At 43.0% G+C, this 18,661-nt stretch overlaps 2 protein-coding genes and 1 non-coding gene across 5 annotated transcripts in view; 1 reads left to right on the forward strand and 2 right to left on the reverse strand.

Annotated features, from left to right (window-relative positions):
• Positions 1 to 3,384, reverse strand: part of RNF138 (ring finger protein 138) — a 36,525-nt gene extending 33,141 nt beyond the window's left edge. The window contains exons 1-2 of one of the 2 annotated variants that reach the window (XM_028098319.2): positions 3,347 to 3,384; positions 2,824 to 3,018 (exon numbers count right to left, since the gene is read on the reverse strand). In XM_028098319.2, the coding sequence (XP_027954120.1) occupies positions 2,824 to 2,933 (110 nt within the window). In that variant the 5' untranslated portion in view covers positions 2,934 to 3,018; positions 3,347 to 3,384. Of the gene's footprint in view, positions 1 to 2,823; positions 3,019 to 3,346 lie in introns of those variants that run through there. The other variant, XM_088019362.1, reaches the window with a different exon arrangement.
• A 7,441-nt stretch (positions 3,385 to 10,825) lies between these two features.
• RNF125 (ring finger protein 125) overlaps positions 10,826 to 18,661 on the reverse strand; it is a 45,057-nt gene continuing 37,221 nt past the window's right edge. The window contains exons 6-7 of one of the 2 annotated variants that reach the window (XR_003608297.2): positions 11,103 to 11,338; positions 10,826 to 10,941 (exon numbers count right to left, since the gene is read on the reverse strand). Coding sequence is in view for 1 of the 2 variants with exons in the window: in XM_028098198.2 (XP_027953999.1) it covers positions 11,159 to 11,338 (180 nt within the window). In the remaining variant the exon portion in view is untranslated. Of the gene's footprint in view, positions 11,339 to 18,661 lie in introns of both variants that reach the window. The other variant, XM_028098198.2, reaches the window with a different exon arrangement.
• Positions 10,922 to 11,024, forward strand: LOC114205123 (U6 spliceosomal RNA). Its single transcript, XR_003608324.1, has one exon. It is a non-coding gene; the product is annotated as a U6 spliceosomal RNA (small nuclear RNA).

Below are 18,661 nucleotides of genomic sequence, written 5' to 3' on the forward strand. Positions count from 1 at the left end.
GTCATCCTCTGTAACCCCTCCTTGTGTCTGCATATGCTGTAAATCCAATCAGAGTATTCCCCAACAAACCCTGAATAACCAATTCTGACCTAAAGTATTACTACATCCAGGAAATCTCCCCTTTAGTCATGGGCTGATTTAGACAACTGCTCTCCATGCTCACATAAAATTTTCCTCCTAAATCACTTCCATTATCAGTCACATTCATGCTTAGGTCTTCTCCATTAGACTGTTAACAATCCCCAGGGAAACAGCACTTCGTACTCTTTGTACCTAACATACAGAAAACACTCAACAATTGCTGTTTGAAGGAATAAATGGGGATTATATAGAAATTTATAAAATGGTGAAGTTATTCTAATGATAATGAACTTGTTCCTTCCATTAGAATAGTCAGTGGGCAAATCTTCTGCTGTCCTTGAAATGGCAATGAAAATTTTTCATTTTCTAACAGATCCATAGTGACCCAAAGCCCTTATCACCTCATTTCTTGCTATCTATGAATCAAAAACTGATTTTGGGGCGCCTGGGTGGCTCAGTCGTTAAGCGTCTGCCTTCGGCTCAGGTCATGATCCCAGGGTCCTGGGATGGAGTCCCACATCGGGCTCCCTGCTCAGCGGGAAGCCTGCTTCTCCCTCTCCCACTCCCCCTGTTTGTGTTCCTGCTCTCACTGTCTCTCTCTGTCAAATAAATAAATAAAATCTTAAAAAAAAATAAAAAAAAACAAAAACTGATTTTGTAGCTAAATATAAATATTTTTTAAGGCACAGGTTGGTCCTTTGTGAAAAAGGAAGAGCAAATGACATAGTAAGTTTTATTATTTTAAATAATTGTATTTCCCCACCAAACTCCTTCCAGTCAATCAAGATCCTGCTCTACCATTACCATCCCTTCCAAATAAAACTTTTCTCCCCTATGCCTTCTTTAATTCAGAGCAACTATGTGTGTTTGGGGGACAGAGGGGTAGGAGATGGGTTGATAAAGGAGGGGATGGAGGAGGGTGATAAAGCAGTATCAACAAAATCTACTCTCCATTTCCATATCCAGTCTAACCACATGCAAGTCCAATGAGATGATTATAGAAAAAGGTCCTCAACAATCATGTCCACTCTTTTCCATACCGCTGATGTCAAGCCACATTACAGTCTGATTTAAAATGTCCCACAAGGGAAGTAAACTAGAGCAAACTGCATGGAATTTTGAGGAGAGCTTAAAGATTACAATGAGTTCTATGAGGTCAGTGACCCAAAGAGTAACTGAAACGATTCTGTCCAGAAACATCTACTTCCTCTCACTCTGACCTCCTACCCTCCTTTTTGTCCACCCACTGTCAGCACAAGCACAGGAAAGGCATCAAATTACAATAATGAATACTGACAGATTAAAGGCCAAAAAGTTATACATTGTGCACTGAACATCTCAAAATATTTCTCTTAACAATCTGCATTTGTTGAATCAAATAACAAAGCAATTTCAGACTGTCATTCACCTCCCATAACATAGCAAAACATTAACTGGCACAATTCCTATAATGAAATCACATACTCCTAGCTCACATAACTGCAGAATAGGAATAAGGTTAAAAAGTGCAGTCAAGATTGAGGATCAGAGTGAGAAAAATGACTATCAAACAATAATAAAATATCTGAAGAACCCCAAATTCAATCCATTCTTTACAAAATTACAGAACCTATCTCTCCAAAAAAAAAAAAAAAAGTCAAAGGAGAAATACATTTATAAACTTGTTCCACTCTTTTCAGCTATTATGCAAGCACACAGAACTTTCAAATCTGAGTGTATTTTTTCAAATAAAGATTTCCAAGCTTCACCTGCCAGAAATTCTTTTGTAAATCTGGAATGGAGCCTGGGTATTGGTATGTTTACTTAAAAAGTTCCCCAAGGACTCTGATCAGCAGCCAGGTTTGTCAGATGTGCTATATATCTTTACAAGAAGGGCTCCTGCCAACCCTTACTGACACTCTAGCCGTCTGTAAAATTATCGAAGTTCTTCCTATAAATATGCCAAATCAAACAGCACCATGCCACCTCACCTAATCCCTTTGTGTTCTCCCTCACCCCTGGAGTTACTGCCTTATCTTCAGTTCATTCCATGAAACAGCAATCTTCCTTTCCTATCTCCACCTTCGTAGTAACCAAGTAATAAGCAGAAGGGTAAAACAAAGGGAAACTATCACTTCAATACCCGGAAATCCTGTCAGTTCTAACATGAGAGAAGAAAACCCATTCTAGATCATTCCAACATGTACCGAATTTTAAAGGGTGATTTGTGAAGCAGGGTTGAAAGTAACTTAGGTAAGACTTCTTGGACCTGGAAAGAATGGGCCCAGGGTTCTCAAAGGGAAAACTTTTAAAAGCAGGGCAGGTCACGGAGAGGAGGTAGTTGCGGGGAGCAGGCTGGTGCTCGCACCTTCGGCCGGTTTTGACACTCGACACCCCAGCCTTCACTCAGGTTGCTAGGAAACAAAAAGGCTCCACGTTCCCTGCAATTCCTCCCGGGCCTGGAGGAGAGGGGGGCCTCCGGGGCCTGAAGACACGACCGGGACGAGCCTGGCCACTGCCCCGGGGGCGCGAAAGCAAGGGAGGGATACCCGGGGGCCGGGGGGCTCGGGCAGAGGGGCCGGCCCAGGAAGCTGGCCCCGAGCTCGGGAGGAGGGCGGGCCGGAACGCGCCCTCCATGCCGAGGGGCGCTTGGGCAGGTCGCGGTGGGCTCTGCTCCCGCCAGGCCGCAGCCGAGGGTCCGGGGCTGCATGCGGGGCCTAAACGACCACCCGGCTCCGCGCGGGGGAGGAGGCGTCTACTCACACGTGCTGACAGGCCGCGGTCCTCACGGGCGTTTTGAGCACCTCCTGACAGACAGGGCAGTAGAAATCATCTTCGGTGTAGGACGTGGCCGCGGAGAGCTCCTCGGCCATGGTGGGGGATGGGGGGAATCAAGGAGATGGCGGCAGCGGCAGCGACAGCGGCCAAGCTGGCGGTGGCAGCCCGGGGCCCGACTCTCTACGCGAACCCGGAGGGGGAGGGGAATCGCGTCAGGAAGCTGCTCGCGCCAGGAAGGGGGCGGGGCGGGATGGGGCGGGGCCGAACTCCGAGTCTCTAGGGCCGCACGCGCCGGGCGACGGCCGGCCCCTGGGGCTGCTCCTCCCGCTGGGGCAGGCCGGGAAGGCAGTTGCAGGCGGGAAGCGGCGGTGGAGAGAGCAGCCAGTGGCTTCACCTTCACTTCCACCCCGGCTCGGAGCCGGCGGTAGGCCGCCCCTCTGCCCGGGAAGGAAGGCGACCGCCCAGCCGTCCCCAGCCGGCGGCCTCCCGCGCGAGGCCGCTGCCTTACCTGGCTCCACGAGGCGGCCGCGGTTCCGCCCCCGGCCATCTTCTCCGCCTCCGACTCCTTTGCCCCCACCCTCCGCCCTCCGCCCTCCGCCCTCCGCCCTCCGCCCGCGCAGCAGTCCCGCTACCGGCCTCTACCCACCCAGTTTGGCGGCTGCCTGCCCCGCCCCACACCGCCCCACACCGCCCCACACCGCCCCCGCCCCGCCCCTCCACTCCGCTTGCGTTGCGGCTCACTTAGGAGTCCCGGAGAAGCGCCGCTGAGAGAGCTGCTTTCCAGGCGCGGTTGGTGGAGAAGTGGCCCTGCGCTGTCCCCGGGCTTCTTGTCCGGCCGCTGCCGCTTTCGCAGCGGAGGCGGGGAGGGGAATGGTGAGCGGAGTGCTCAGTGTTCATCGGCCCGAAAGGGGGCCGGGCCGGAGGCTCATGGTGCACCGGGATCCCACCGCCCTCTCCAGCAGCTCTCCTGTGGCATTGCGCTGCCTGCAGCCAGCTCGGGGGGGGGTCACCGAACACAAGAGGGCGACGAACAGGGGGACAGAGAGTGAGGAGAGGGCGGGGTGAGGAGGGCGGCCTCCATAGCAACCGGCGCGTGTCTCCCGCAGCAGGTTGTGACATAAACAGCTGGGTGCCCACCTGTACCCATCCCCCACAGTCTCCCTCCGGCGGGACTCCATTTCTCACCGCTTCAATCAAATACATTGGGTTTGGGGCGCCTGGGTGGCTCAGATGGTTAAACGACTGCCTTCAGCCCAGGTCATGATCCTGGAGTCCTGGGATCGAGTCCCACATCAGGCTCCCAGCACAGCGGGGAGCCTGCCTCTCCCTCTGACCCTCTCCCCTCTCGTGCTGCTTCTCTCTCTCTTGCTCTCTAATAAATAAATGAATAAAATCTTTAAAAAAAATACATTGGGTTTTTCAGGAATTTTTCCTCAAAAAATATCGTTGTCTAATGTTAAACGGTATGGTCCTTACTATTTGCCCTTGACAGAATGCATGTCAAGATATGTTACGAAGCAAGTAATTTCCGTTATGGGATTTTGATCCTTTGGGGAAGAAAAATTAAAAATAAGCTCCCTTGAGAGAGTTTGAACTTTCGCCCTTAACAGTCTGACGAGTTACAGTCGCAGATGCAGTCTTCTACCACCAACACCTTTGGTTTTTGATAGCTTTGAAGAAAAGTGAGGTAGAAGCATGGATCTAAGCATTTCACCAACGTTATTCACTAATTTAAATGTTTCAATTTTTTAAATGGGTCCTTGGTTCCCAGATATATCCACACAATTGATAAATCCGTAAGATGGGGTCACAACCACATGAAAGGAGCTAAGGAAAATCTGGAACATCATAAAGCATCCTCAATTCGCTTCAGGAAGGAAAAAAAATTTCATTACCAGGCTTTGTTGAAGCTCTCCACCACAGTCTCAGTGAATAATAAACAGAAGCCATTGAATAGTTCAATTCTCTCATTTTTTGTCTACATTGTCTTTGGAACTGTTAGATGTTATGCTGGTGTCATGAACTTCGCTCTCAACTAGTTTACATTCTTGGGTGTCTAACAATATAAAAAGACAAAAAATGGTATTTGCCAAAGTATTGTTTTTCATAAACAGTAGCTATAATGAGGATGGGAAGTGGGATGACTAGATTGGTATGGGTTTAGAGAAAACCTGATGAAGGAAATGGGTCTTAGGGTGCATCTTAAAATGACAATTCCTAGAAAAATACTCACTGAATTGTTTGTCCAATGAACAGCTAATTCCCTTTACCAAACTACAACATTTTGTACTTTTGTTCCCTTTCCTCCCTAGAAAGACTAGTGGAAGCAGAGCAGGAAAGCTAATTTTAGCTTCAGATTTCCTGGGAGGAGAAAGAGCACTTGACAGGAGGCACACCAAAAAGCAGTAGTCCAGGTACTTTTCAAATTTATTTATAAAATGGTTCTTGGATTTTGAACTTCACCCTTTTGATAATAGATTTCCAATCATATCTCCCTCATTTTGACTACTTTAGGAAGTAAAGTGTATTTTCTGTTGAATAGAGTGTTTCCCTTTACACACTGGCAATCCTTAACCAGAACATTAATTTTGTGACTTTAATTTTATTTGCTTCACTCTTTCTCTGGCAGCTTTACTCATGCTCTAATCCAACATGTTTGCGTTACTTCCTCATATATTCTAAGAAGTCATTTTGAGGGTACATGTAAGCATATAGTTATCAGTATGTGGAAATCCATAAAAAATGGGGGTATAAGGAAAATGTGGTTACCCTCTGAGTGTTAAGCATAGACAAATAAACCATACTGGCCAAAAGACACAATCTGCTGTCTTTGACAGAATATGAAAAATTACTTGAGGGGCACCTGGGTGGCTCAGTCGTTGGGCGTCTGCCTTCAGCTCAGGTCATGATCCCGGAGTCCTGGGATTGAGCCCCGCATTGGGCTCCCTGCTCCACGGGAAGCCTGCTTCTCCCTCTCCCACTCCCCCTGCTTGTGTACCCCCTCTTGCTGTGTCTCTCTCTGTCAAATAAATAAAATCTTTTAAAAAAGAAAAATTGATATTTTTATGGCAATGTCACAGATTTACTCAAAATACCTTCAGCTGTGTAAATAAAATATCCTCGGCCTTTGGATAATAGGGGGAAAACTGCATATTACACCAACTTGATAAACTTAGTCTGTTGCAATAATTTAATTATTTTACATTTTGGTTAAAACACTTAAGCTTTTAATATTCCATCTCTCTCAGTCTGCCCCCCTTAAAATGACATCTAGAATGATCAGAGGGAGGACAAGGGATAGCTGACATGAACTTGAGACATTATTGGAGAATCTCAGTCCTGACATCCGTAAGGTCTCCTTTGAATTCTTGCTGGACTGTTCTGCAGGGAGGCTAATTTTGACTCATCTCTGAGATGCAATGTGTGCTGGGCATTCTGCTGCTGGTACGTGCTGGTAAAGACTACTCCTGCCTGTCTCAGCTGGGTCAAGGTCCTGTGGCATTCCCTGGTTGATTCAGCCTCACCAACACTATAGAACCCTCTGAATCTCTACTGCAATCATTTTTCAGTTTCTTGATCCTCAACATGGAAGGCCCGTCTTGCTCTGCTCTCAACACAGCTACTGTCCGTGGCATCCCTTGGGGCCCTCTCCTCTCTCATTCTGGGAGGGAGAGTCATTCCTTCTAAACATCCCATGTCACTGAATTTGCATAAAGTGGTGACCCCTAGCTTGGTTCTGCACAACCAATAAGGCAGTGTGCTCTCAGCTCCCCGACCCTCGCCACTCCCCTCAACCTATCTAATACACCTTTCCGCTATTCCACCTTTCTTTTCCAACCACAAACCCTTGGACTGGAAAGAATGGACCTTTCTACCTCCTGCTTCCTGCCAATTGCCGCCCTCCCCCCCATATGCAAAACTCTTCAGCCAAGTCCGCGTGGTCAGGTAATTAACATACTAAAGGAGGAGATAAATGAATTTAGAAAATTAATTTCTTTCTTAAAGCCTGGCTTTGTCTTACTACAGAGCCTCAAAAGTCTGTTCTGCTGGTAAAAGTGGCTGCTTGCCTTTGAAGAAGCGAACTGGGAAGCTGGGGGATGGAATGGGAGGGAGGCTCGTGTTTCCCTGTCTACCCTTTAGTATCTTTTTTAATTGGGACCATATGCAGTGTCAACATTCAGCTGGTTTGCACCAGTGCAGCTCTGCTAGTCCTTTTCAGCTTGCCCATTCTGATTGGGCAATAGTCTGCCTGAGTGGCCAGTGCCCATTTGGTTCCAGTTGTTAAATATTTTTAACATTAGTCCTGACCATGTACATAAATAACCTATTTGCTGAAGACATACAATTTAATTGTTTAAGCCTGTTTTGGAAATGTTCTTAAAAAAGAGCAACATTCTTTACATTCCTGATGAGTTAATCCTAATTTCTTCTTTTCCCCACCTCACCCCAACACACACACAGGCAGAGGGATGCCTCAGGCTGAGTAGGAAGGAGGTCAAGTAAATAAAAATATGAAAGGGAAACCATACAGGGCACAATGTTCCTATCAACAAACACTTATAAACCCTGTTCCCCTCCCCCACTCTCACAAATCATGATTTTTATTCAGGTATCTTCTCTTTTTTTCCTGGCTGTGTCCTTCAGGAGGACATTCCCAACTCAAGGGGAAATACCATGATGGAGATGAACCAACTTGAATGGGTCATTTCTTCTTGTCAGTAGTTTAAGCCTGGGCACATGATTCAGTTATGACCAAGGATGTATGAGGGGAATTCTTCTGAGGGGCTTCAGCAAGTGCCTTTCTTCGCTGATTTAAAAAACAAAAAATAGGAATAAACACTTCCATGCTAGATCTGAATATTTCCTTGTCCAGCTGTGCTGCCTGGGACTCTGCAACCATCATGAAACTGTGAAAAGAACACACTTAAGAATAAGCCAATATGCTGACCATGGAGGAGCGGAAAGATGGAAGGAAGGCAGGTCCTCAGTATAGTTGAGCCATACTAATAATCTAATTAAGCTTGAAACTGTCCTACCTCCTGTTAAGCCTTTCTACTTGAAACCATCCTTGAAACCAGCCAAAAGTTGGCTCTTTTGTTACTTGTAGCTCAAAGACTCTGAGCCAAACATTTGCTGGTTGACCATCAGATCTGTTTCCCTACCTGTCACCTGCTCTGGCAGGTGTATTGCTGGAGCTGACCCTTACAGACGGTTTCCCATTTTCCATTGCCAACTGACTTCTGTCTATACTCAGCCAATGGCAGACACTGGTGAGACACTAGAAGGAAGCAGCTAAGGCATTTCTCCCTCCTTCTCTGCCTCTGGCTGTGGCTTCATTTCTTCCAGGTTTTCAACTTCTGGAAGACCACCCTTCCCTCTCGGGTCCCGGAGCCTGCTGGGCAGTCCCTCCCTGCCTTTTCTCAGTGGCTTCTGTGTTTGCCTTGCTCTCACATATGGTCTTTCAGTTCTCCTGATATCTTTGTAATTGTTTTCCATATTAAACATCCTCTTTTGAACTACTAACTGAGAGCTCTCTTTCCTGATGGGCCCCCGATGGATTTTCCGAACAGAATCAACACTGTATGTAGGAGAAGATAGGAAGGCAAAGGAGGATGAAATACTGCGGAAGTGGTTCGTCTTCCCCAGAGAGAGGGGACGGAGTTACTTGTCATTGTGAGTTTAAATCCTCTCCTAGTAACTCTGCAAATTAACACAAACAGAAACTCCAAAGTGAGATTAATAATATCAAGTATGGAAAAATAAGCGAATTGACCCTTTTTTAGTCCACCCCAATTTGGGACGGTTATATTTCAACTCTTTCGTAAATGTCATTATGAATATGCATTTTTCATGCTATTTAATAATACCGAATTTCCTATCAGCAGTATTTTACGTACCATGGACATCTGTCATTGTTACTAATATTCCTATTAGCAGCCCTAGTGGCCCTATTTATCCTGTAGAATCCAGCCTCCATGCTACAATTGACTAAAATGGAGGGGATATAGTACCAACCTGTGCCAGTTACACTCTCTCCCAGGAAGGTAAAATTGAGATCCCTCTCTTCTAGTCAGTCTCTATTACTGCCTTACCGTAGAAGGTATATTAACATGATGGACAGCACCCTATTCCTTTGCCCAAGCAGAGAAAGCCAGTCGGTAGAGAAGCCAAACCAAAAATGAAACATATTTTGAATGCAGCTAAAATTGTTTCATGGACTAAACTATGCTGTCCTCGGAAGCAGAGCCATAGATTAGACCAGAAATGGCAATAGAGTCCAACAAATTAACTCACATTTCAACTTTTCTTCGATGTTGCTGGGTTTTTTTCATCTTTGAGGGAAATATGTAAATTTAAAGTTAAAACCTCTCTCTTTCTTTTCTCCTCCCCCTCCCCCCCCACCTTTTTTCTTTTTCCTTCCCCCCCCCCCACCTCCTTTACTTCACACATTTATCGACATCCTCTGGGCACAAAGCTCGGATAAGGGCAACTATAACAAGATTAGTTCCAGCATAACAGTAGAGGCAAAAGCCTGACACCAGTTTTAAAAAGCAAACAAAGCCTAATTTTTAGAGAAATAGAAGAACCCTCCAGCAGAAATATACACCTTTCTTTCTATACATAAAGTTCAATTATTCCAGCCATTCCTCCTTAATACATACACATATACTACTTCTTCTTCAGGACACAATCCAAAGTACCTTCCAGCTATGTTCCTAGAGTTAATGTCATGAGACCACTATTTTTCCAGTCCAGTGTCTCCAAGTAATTTATTTCTTTAGTTGAGTCTTAATCTGATCCAGTTGTAATATTTCATGATCCTACAGCCTTAGACTATTTCATAAATGTAATCCCTATCAACCACCTCTTACGTACCACAATGCAGAGTAACTACAGCTACTATGAAAACTTCCATATAGAACATGGACAGAGGGGAAGAAATCACAGGATATTTGCTGCTGGACGGAGTTAATGAAGCAAAGCAGAGAATCACTGAGTCTCATTGGCATCATTTTGTTGACTTGACAGTGGTGAGAATTCTACTGTCAACTAATGTGGCTCTCTGATATTGCCTGCTGGAATCATTCCTATCACCAAGGGAACACCTAAAAGGACAGGAGAGTAGACAACCTGTTTGGGGAAAGAGAAGGGTGTATTTCATTTGCAATTGACTTGTTAACAGTATGGGATGCAAAAATGGCCCAAGGCCATCTAAGGAATTAGGACATTCTGTGCCATTGATTTCAGTGCATCACAGGCCTGTTACATAGTGTGGTTTTTGCTGGTGCTACAGTTCGAATAAAACCATAGTCACCTGTCTATCAGTTTCATTTTATGGCAACTTCCTAAAATTAAACACCAAAAAACTTTATCAGGTCAGCATGGCTGCTCAGTGGAAGAGCCAAGGCTGGGCTATACTCATTGATTTTCTGTTCATTAGCAGCAACTCTGGGCTCCACACATACACAGTGCACTTTGTTTGACAAACTTTATTTCAGGACAATGTGGGTGAAGAAACTGTCTGGACTGGCAGAGAACTCTTCTTTCTCTTCTAGAATAGCACCCTGCCCCCAAACTGAATTCCAGGCCAGTGTAGTTTGCAATGGCAGTGTCCTTCTGTTTGTCAGGAGGGGATCCAGTATGAGGCACTGGGGTGTAGCCCCATGTATCAGGGTACCCCCCCATTCTCCATTAATCCCCCCCCGTTGTAGTTGACATGATCTCCCACTTCCTCAGTCAACATTTCAATCTTACACGGAGAAGGTGAAGCAAGTCAGAGAACTCGACCTCTCTGCACTTCGGTCTGTCTTGATTGGACCTCAACATTATTGGTTCCCAACTCCCGTTTTTTTCTGCTCACATTCAGGAAAATCTTGATGGGTGAGTGCAAATTTTTTGTCGTACCTTATTGAAGGTCCTCAGGAAAAATCAGCATAATCTGATTTATCAGTCTGGGTACAATCAGGAGAGAGAAATCACACAGTAATTTGACCAGAGAAACTTTAATATAAAATTTTTTTCACTCTAAAAGGGGATTGGTATAAGAAGTAAAGAAGACGGTGAAGAATATAGGCTTGAATCCTTGCTTTAGCAGTACATGTCCTAAAATTAGAACCACACAGAGAAGATTAGCATGGCCCCTACACAAGGATGACATGCAAATTCATGAAGCATTCCATATTAAAAAAAATAAATAAATAAAAGAGAGTTGAAATAGAGTACCCAGAGAAGGGCCCCACCACCAGTAGGATGGAGATCCAGACCTTGCTGGAGAGGACCCAGCTGTGGTTCACTGGATGGCAGAGAAGTCTCTGTGGTATCATGCTGGTAGAACTTGCTGGAAATGTATCCTCCAGGATGCAAGGGAAAGCTGTTCACAGAGACATGTCTCATGGAGGCATTCCATCCCCCTTACAAAACCATCCAGGGGGACTTTGGAGGAAGATGTAGTCTGCTGGATGTTGCTGGCCACTGTGCACTGCAGAAGCTGGGGTTGGCGCTACGGGAAGCAAGCAAACCAGAACTGGGAAACAAAACCCTTTTCCTCCTGCAATTTCTCTCTAGTGCCCTCTGTTGGAAAGATCTATTATTATGCCAGCTGGCAAAGGAAAATCATTTAAGGGCCCAAATCTATTTTCACACAGCAAGCAAAAAGAATAAATTTGGAACTTTGAATTAATAGACTGATAACTAGCAGACTGACCCATTGATCTTTTGCTGCTAAGTTTTCTAAAGCTTTACCCTTCATAGCCAAATGCCTTAAGCAAGAAACTTAAGGATATAGTGTTGGCAATTGCTTTATATCTACATACAGAATCTTAAATTTCTCACCCTACAATGCTGGAGGCTGTACTGCCCCAACCCCACACTGAGCCACGGCTCAGCTAGTTCTGCATTTTCTCTGATGATCTAAAACAATGATCCCACTTCTGGTATTGATGTCTATATTACTTGGGACTCTAAGGTTGTATATTACAGAATCCAACTTGAGCTAGGTAATGGGGGAAATGCACTTTAAGAACGCAGAAAAAGTATTGCGAGGAATCCATATTAGTCAAGTTTCTTTGCACTGTAAGTGATAGAAATCCAAGTATTAAAATGGCTTAAGCAATAAATAGAATTCTCTAGTTCACATAATTCCAGTGGTAAAGCCAAGATGATGTGTGTTTGAAGCCAGACGCTCAAAAGATATCATCAGGATTTAGTTTTTCACTTCCTCTTGGCTCTGCTTTTCTTGGATTCACTTTAGCCTCAAGCATACTTCCCTCATAGTGGTCCCCAAATGCTAAATTATTTGAGCTTAAGATAGTCAGTGTGAAAAACAACATTAACAACAGCACAAACAATAAGAACAAAAACTGCCTTCTTGTCTTAAGAGTTCCTTCAAAAATCCTATAATAGAGTGATAGGAACCCAGATTGGTGACTCAAAACAATAAATATCTACTGTGTGCCTTAACCTTTATCCCAAGTCTGGAGAGAGACCAGTGGGTGGAAAAAATAGCAACAGGGAGGAGAGTTGTTCAGTCTCTATATTTAAATACTTTATTTTTGAAATCTCAAGAACTTTACCAGTGAGATGATACTTCTTTCCTAAATTTCACTGACAATTATAATTTTCCAAACTGGGTGGCACAGGATTATATATACACCATGGTATTTGGTTTACCCACACACCAATTTTGTTTATTTGTTTGTTTGTTTGTTATGGTAAAAAAAATAACATAAAATTTACCATTTTAACCATTTTTAAGTGCGTAGTTTACTAGTGTTAACCATATGCACCTTGTTATGCAACGGGTCTCTAGAACTTTTTCATCTTTTAAAACTGAAGCTCTACGCTGTGAATTGTGTAAGACTAATGAATCACAGACCTGTACCCCTGAAACAAATAATACATTATATATTAATAAAAAAATTTTTTAAAAAACTGAAGCTCTATATCCATTGACCAACAACTCCCCCTCCCTCTTGCCCCTAACAACCACCATTCTATTTTCTTTTTTCTTTATTTAAAAAAAATTTTTTTAAAGGGCGCCTGGGTGGCTCAGTTGGTTAAGCGACTACCTTCGGCTCAGGTCATGATCCTGGAGTCCCGGGGTCGAGTACCGCATCGGGCTCCCTGCTCAGCAGTGAGTCTGCTTCTCCCTCGGACCCTCCCCCCTCTCATGCTTTATCTCATTCTCTCTCTCAAATAAATAAAATCTTAAAAAAAAAAATTTTTTTTTAAAGAGTTTATTTACTTATTTGACAGAGAGAAAGAGAGAACACAAGCGGGGGAGCGGCAGGCAGAGGGAGAAGCAGGCTCCCCACTGAGCGAGGAGCCCGATGCGGGACTCGATCCCAGGACCTTGGGATCATGACCTGAGCTGAAGACAGACAGTTAACCGACTGAGCTACCCAGGTGCCCCACCATTCTATTTTCTATTTCTAAGAGTTGGACTAGATGATTACAATTTTTTGATTAGAAAGTTATTATTTCTCTCTTTAAGATAGTTTTCAAACTAGCATGCCTCAAGACAATATTTGGAGAACACGCTTTTGAAATACTGTCAAAGGACAGTATGAGTTTACTTATAAGATTTTGACTTTTTTTAAAAAGATTTTTTTATTTATTCATTTGAGAGAGAGAGGGAGAGAGAGCGAGAGCGTGAGAGTACAAGCAGAGGGGAGGGTCAGAGGGAGAAGGTCAGAGGGAGAGGGAGAAGCAGACTCTCTGCTGAACAGGGAGCCCGATGTGGGGCCCGATTCCAGGACCTGGGGATCATGACCTGAGTCAAAGGCAGACGCTAAAACGACTGAGCCACCAGGCATCCCAGATTTTGACCTTTTTGCATACATTATTAAAAATATCAAAGGGACAAAGTGAAATACACTTAGAGGTATATTAAATTATATATATATATATATCATATACCAGATCCCTCATGCTGGGATTAGTGCATATGACTCTTGATCTTTGGGCTGTGAGTTCAAGCCTCACATTGCACATAGAGATTACTTAAAATAATAATAATAATAATAACAAAAAAAGAGGTCTTTAAAAAAATATTGGACTCTAATTTATGCCCTCTCTTTTTTTGTTAGTGTGAATGGCAATGCAATAAATATGATCCTGCATATAGGTTCCATTTTGGATTAGAGTGCCAGGAAATATTTCTAGAAGTAGAATTATTGTGTCAAGGGTAAGAGAACACTACCAAATTCCTTTGGAATGTATAAATCTCACCACTACCACCACCACAGAGCACCAGCTCCACCACATCTTTCTTGTGCGAAGAACTATCAATTGAGAAATTTGGCTGACAGACTGATTCAAAAAATATTTGAGAGATCACACTATGCCAGACATTGTATTAAGAGAGAAAAATGGTTTCATTATAAGTGTTCAAGTTGATATCTCTGATAACCGGTAATATTTGCATGTTTTATATATGTGTACTTTCCAGTGTTTCTTCATTGTTATATTTACATTCATTGCATATCTATTGTTATAGCTGAATGTTATCTCCCAGAATTCATGTTAAAGTCCTAACTCCCACTGTGATAGTGTTTGGAGTTAACTATGTCGAGAAGTAAATAGGTTTAGATGACTTCAGAAGGGTGGATCTCCCCATGATGGGATTAATACTCATAAAAATAAATATACATAGATAGATAGATAAAAAATAGAAGGAGGGGCACCTGGGTGGCTCAGTCTGCCTTTGGCTCGCGTCATAATCTCAGGGGCCTGGGATGGAAGCCTGTGGTGCTCAGCAGGGAGTCTGCTTCTCCTTCTTCCTCTAGCCACCCCACCCCGCCCCCAGCTCATGGTCTTTCTCTCAAATAAATAAAAGAGGAGAGAAGGAGGGAGGGAGACAACAGAGCTTGCTTGTCTCTGCTATGTAAAGGTGGCCATCAACAGGGCAGGAATAGGGGCCTTATCAAGAACTGAACCTTCTGATACCCTGATCTTGAACTTCCCCGCCTCCAGAACCTGTGAGAAATAAATGTCTGTTGTGGAAGTGACCCAGTCTATGGTTTTTTGTTATAACAGCCTGAACTAAAAGATACTCACCTATTGAGGTATTCTTATAATTAACTTACACTTCTGCTTTGTTACATAAAGACTTTCAGCAGATTACTAGGGCTTTAATAATTTTTTTATCATTCTTAAGATCTTTATGTAATAAAAACATGTTTTTACCTATCTTTATATCATCAATAACTATAATGATTGATAAGATAGCAGAAATATTCACTAAGTAGCTACCATGTGCCATTGTTTTAGATGTTGTTTTAAAATGTACATGAAGATGTTGGGTAGTTTAGTGGTGTATACCAGCACTCAAAGAATTTATATTCTAGAAAGGAGAGACACTCAATAAAAATGAAAATAAACATGTAGGCTAATTGTAAATTCTAGTAACAGTTAAGAAGAAACTACAATAGGGGCGCCTGAGTGGCTCAGTTGTTAAAGCGTCTGCCTTTGGCTCAGGTCATGATCCCAGGGTACTGGGATTCAGCCCCATATCGGGCTCCCTGCTCGGCGGGAAGCCTGCTTCTCCCTTTCCCACTCCACCTGCTTGTGTTCCCTCTCTCGCTGTCTCTGTCAAATAAATAAATAAAATCTTTTAAAAAAAGAAGAAGAAACTACAATAGACTAATAACAAAATGGGGAAGAGTCTTTGGCTTGAATTATGAGGAAAGATTATGAGAAGATGACATATGATTTGAGAGTTGAATGACTTAGAGGACAAACTATGGGGGAAGAGCTTTCAAACAGAAGGAACAGAAAGTACCAAGGTACAGGGACCACCACAACCTTGACGTGTTTAGTAAATCTAGAGACCAGTGCGGCCGAAATGTAAGAATCAAGGGAAAGAGTGGGGTGATATGAAATTGGAGAGGTAGGCAGGGGCCAGATCATGAAAGTCTTTTGAAGAGAAGGGGAAGGCATTTGGATTTTATTCTAGTAACAAAGGGAAGCCTTGGGAGCATTTTAAGCAGTGAGGAGGGAAAGGGGCATAATCAGATTTATGCTTTTGAAGATCCCTCTGACTGCTATATGGATAATGGAACATAATGTCGTATAAGTGGAGACACGGAGGCCTGTCTGCTGCAGGAATCCAAGCAAACAATGAGGATGGTTTTGATTAAAACTGTAATCACAGAGATGGTGAGAAATGGATAGATTTGAATACATTTTGATAACTTGATGAATTCATCAGAATTTCAGACATTCTAATTCTGTACATCTGGGGAGGGCCCAGAAAAATGTAGTAACAAGTAACCTGAGTGGTTCTGATGAAGTACACAATAAGTTACTGAGAAAATACATGTGTAAGGGACTGAGAACACACTTGGCCATTTCTTTTAATGAAAAGGAGTAAGTGACTCAAAAGGCAAAATTATTGTTTTATGTTTGAGAAACTGAAAGATCATTCATTTGGTAAAATGATCCTAAAGTTTGAGTAAAAATAAGCAAAAAATTACAATGGCAAAACGAATAGGAGTTTATGTTTCTAAAAAGCTAGTCTCTTTTGGCTTTTTGTCTCTCCTAGCTCAAACTCATGACCCTGAGATCATGCTCTACCAACTGAGCCAGCCAGGCGCCCCTCCACACGTGTTTTTAATACCTTTTCCCTGTGGACCTCCTGGTCTCTGCCAGTTCTTCCCGGCTTTCTACTTCCATGATTGGCATTACTATTATACCCCAATATCCAGTCCTCTTCTACCTATGATGGCATTTCCCCCAATGCCTTGAAATTAAATCTGGCCATGACTTGCCTTGGCAAATGAAACGTCAGTGGAAATGACCTATGTAACCAACTCTCCAGCCCACTGTGGTAAGGGGTGACTGGGTAAGCATGTGGTAAATATACAAATGCCACAAGATCAAAACAATCTGGGATTCTGAGGCTGGAGAACAGCTGTCTGGAGAACAGCCAAGATCCACAGTAGACTTTGGGTGAACGCTGGGGTTTGGGGTTGTTTGTAATCGCAGCATGACCTAATCTATCTTGATCAATCTCTCACCTTCACTGGGCTCTCACATGGCTGCTTTGCGGCAATGATTGGCCTTAATCAAGACCCATGTGTGGCCTTCTCTGAAACCATGATTAAAAAACCAGATGATTTTCCAGTAATAAGGTAGAAATTTAAGTATTTCTTAACTTCAAGGATCTCAGATGTAGGTGTCCCTCTGCAGTATTTTGTCTTCTCTTCAGTAAAGATAATCTAGGTGGTAAAGGTAAGTCTTCTCAACCCATTCTGGGTTGCCTCTATCTTAATTTCAGTAAACAGCCATCAGAGGTCATGTCAATAACATCTATGTTCTCGCCTGTACCTCTTCTTGTGAAAAATCCAAAAAGCTTTCATATGTTTGAACGTATTCTGATCTGGGGTACATATGATAGCTATTGCCACCCAAAATTTCATATGTATTTAGTAAGGAGTAGGATTTATAGAGTCCATTTACATCTTACCTTTTAAATTTCAATGAAGCCCCTTAGAAACAGAACCGGTACTAACTCCATGATGCTCACCATTACCTTGGCCTAAATTCGGGTTTCTAAACCTCAGCACTATTGACATTTTGGGCAGGGTAATTCTTTGCTGTGGAGAGTTGTCTAATGCATTGTAGATGTTAAGCAGCATCCGTGGCCTCCACCCACATCCCTGTCAATAGCACACCCCAGTCATGACAACCAAAAATGTATCTAGACATTGCAAAATCACCATTTGGGAACTACTGGCCTAAAATGAAGGTATATGTTTGTGACAGCTATTGCCAAATGATGACAATTTAAAAAGCTAATTAAGTTTGTAAAAAATTATCAAGATCCATATTTAAGAACAGACACAGTGGATATTTTAATGAAAGCAATGGTCCTGCCATTCTTTATTTCTAACAATAATACATATTTACAGCAGGAAAAGAATTGTACATTTTAAATTCTTATCATGATACAGATTTGGTGTTGCAATTGAATAATAAAAGAACAAATCTCTTAGTGACTTTTTCAAAATAACTTCAGTGTTCAAAGGTACAAATGATGATACCGTAAAATTTCAATAGCTGGAGGAAGCTCACTTCAAAATGAAAGACACCTAGCACCAGGAAAAGAAATGAAGCAACATCACTGGAGACAGGATCTCTTAGGAGATCTGATCTGAAGCTATGTTTATCATAGATTCACTATCCAATCTTCAACCTACATTTTAGAAACTTGGGTGAAAAAGTACATGAAGGAAAATCTTCACAGGTGGTTTTTTTTTAAATTTTTTATTATTATGTTAATCACCATACATTACATCATTAGTTTTTGATTCTCCATAGGTTTTTGTTGGGTTAGAAGACTTTAGCTTTTTTTTTTTAATTTTTTTTTAAGATTTTATTTATTTATTTGAGAGAGGGAATGAGATGGAGAGAGCATGAGAGGGGGGAGGGTCAGAGGGAAAAGCAGACTCCCCGCCGAGCAGGGAGCCCGATGCGGGACTCGATCCCGGGACTCCAGGATCATGACCTGAGCCGAAGGCAGTCGCTTAACCGACTGAGCCACCCAGGCGCCCCGATAAATTCCTTTTTATAAAAGGCTAAAGGCGCAGTGAAAACAATGAATATTTGCACTTCACCCTTTCAGAACTCAAAATAATTCAGAAGGCAAAATAATTCAGGCGGCCAGCACCTCGTTTGTCCTGTAGGTGGCAAAATTATCCCAAGAGGATTCCAGGGACTGGCTGAAGTATCGCTGCACTGAGGTTAATAGTGGTAGATGACTTTTTAAAGCTTTACTTAAAATCCAGGTTTTCAAGTTTTGAAGTTATTTCAAGTTTTACAG

This window comes from Eumetopias jubatus, unplaced genomic scaffold, assembly GCF_037043125.1.
Source record: "Eumetopias jubatus isolate StellerSeaLion01/CBP00866 unplaced genomic scaffold, mEumJub1_p1.0 scaffold_16, whole genome shotgun sequence".
Classification (NCBI taxonomy): Eukaryota; Metazoa; Chordata; class Mammalia; order Carnivora; family Otariidae; genus Eumetopias; species Eumetopias jubatus.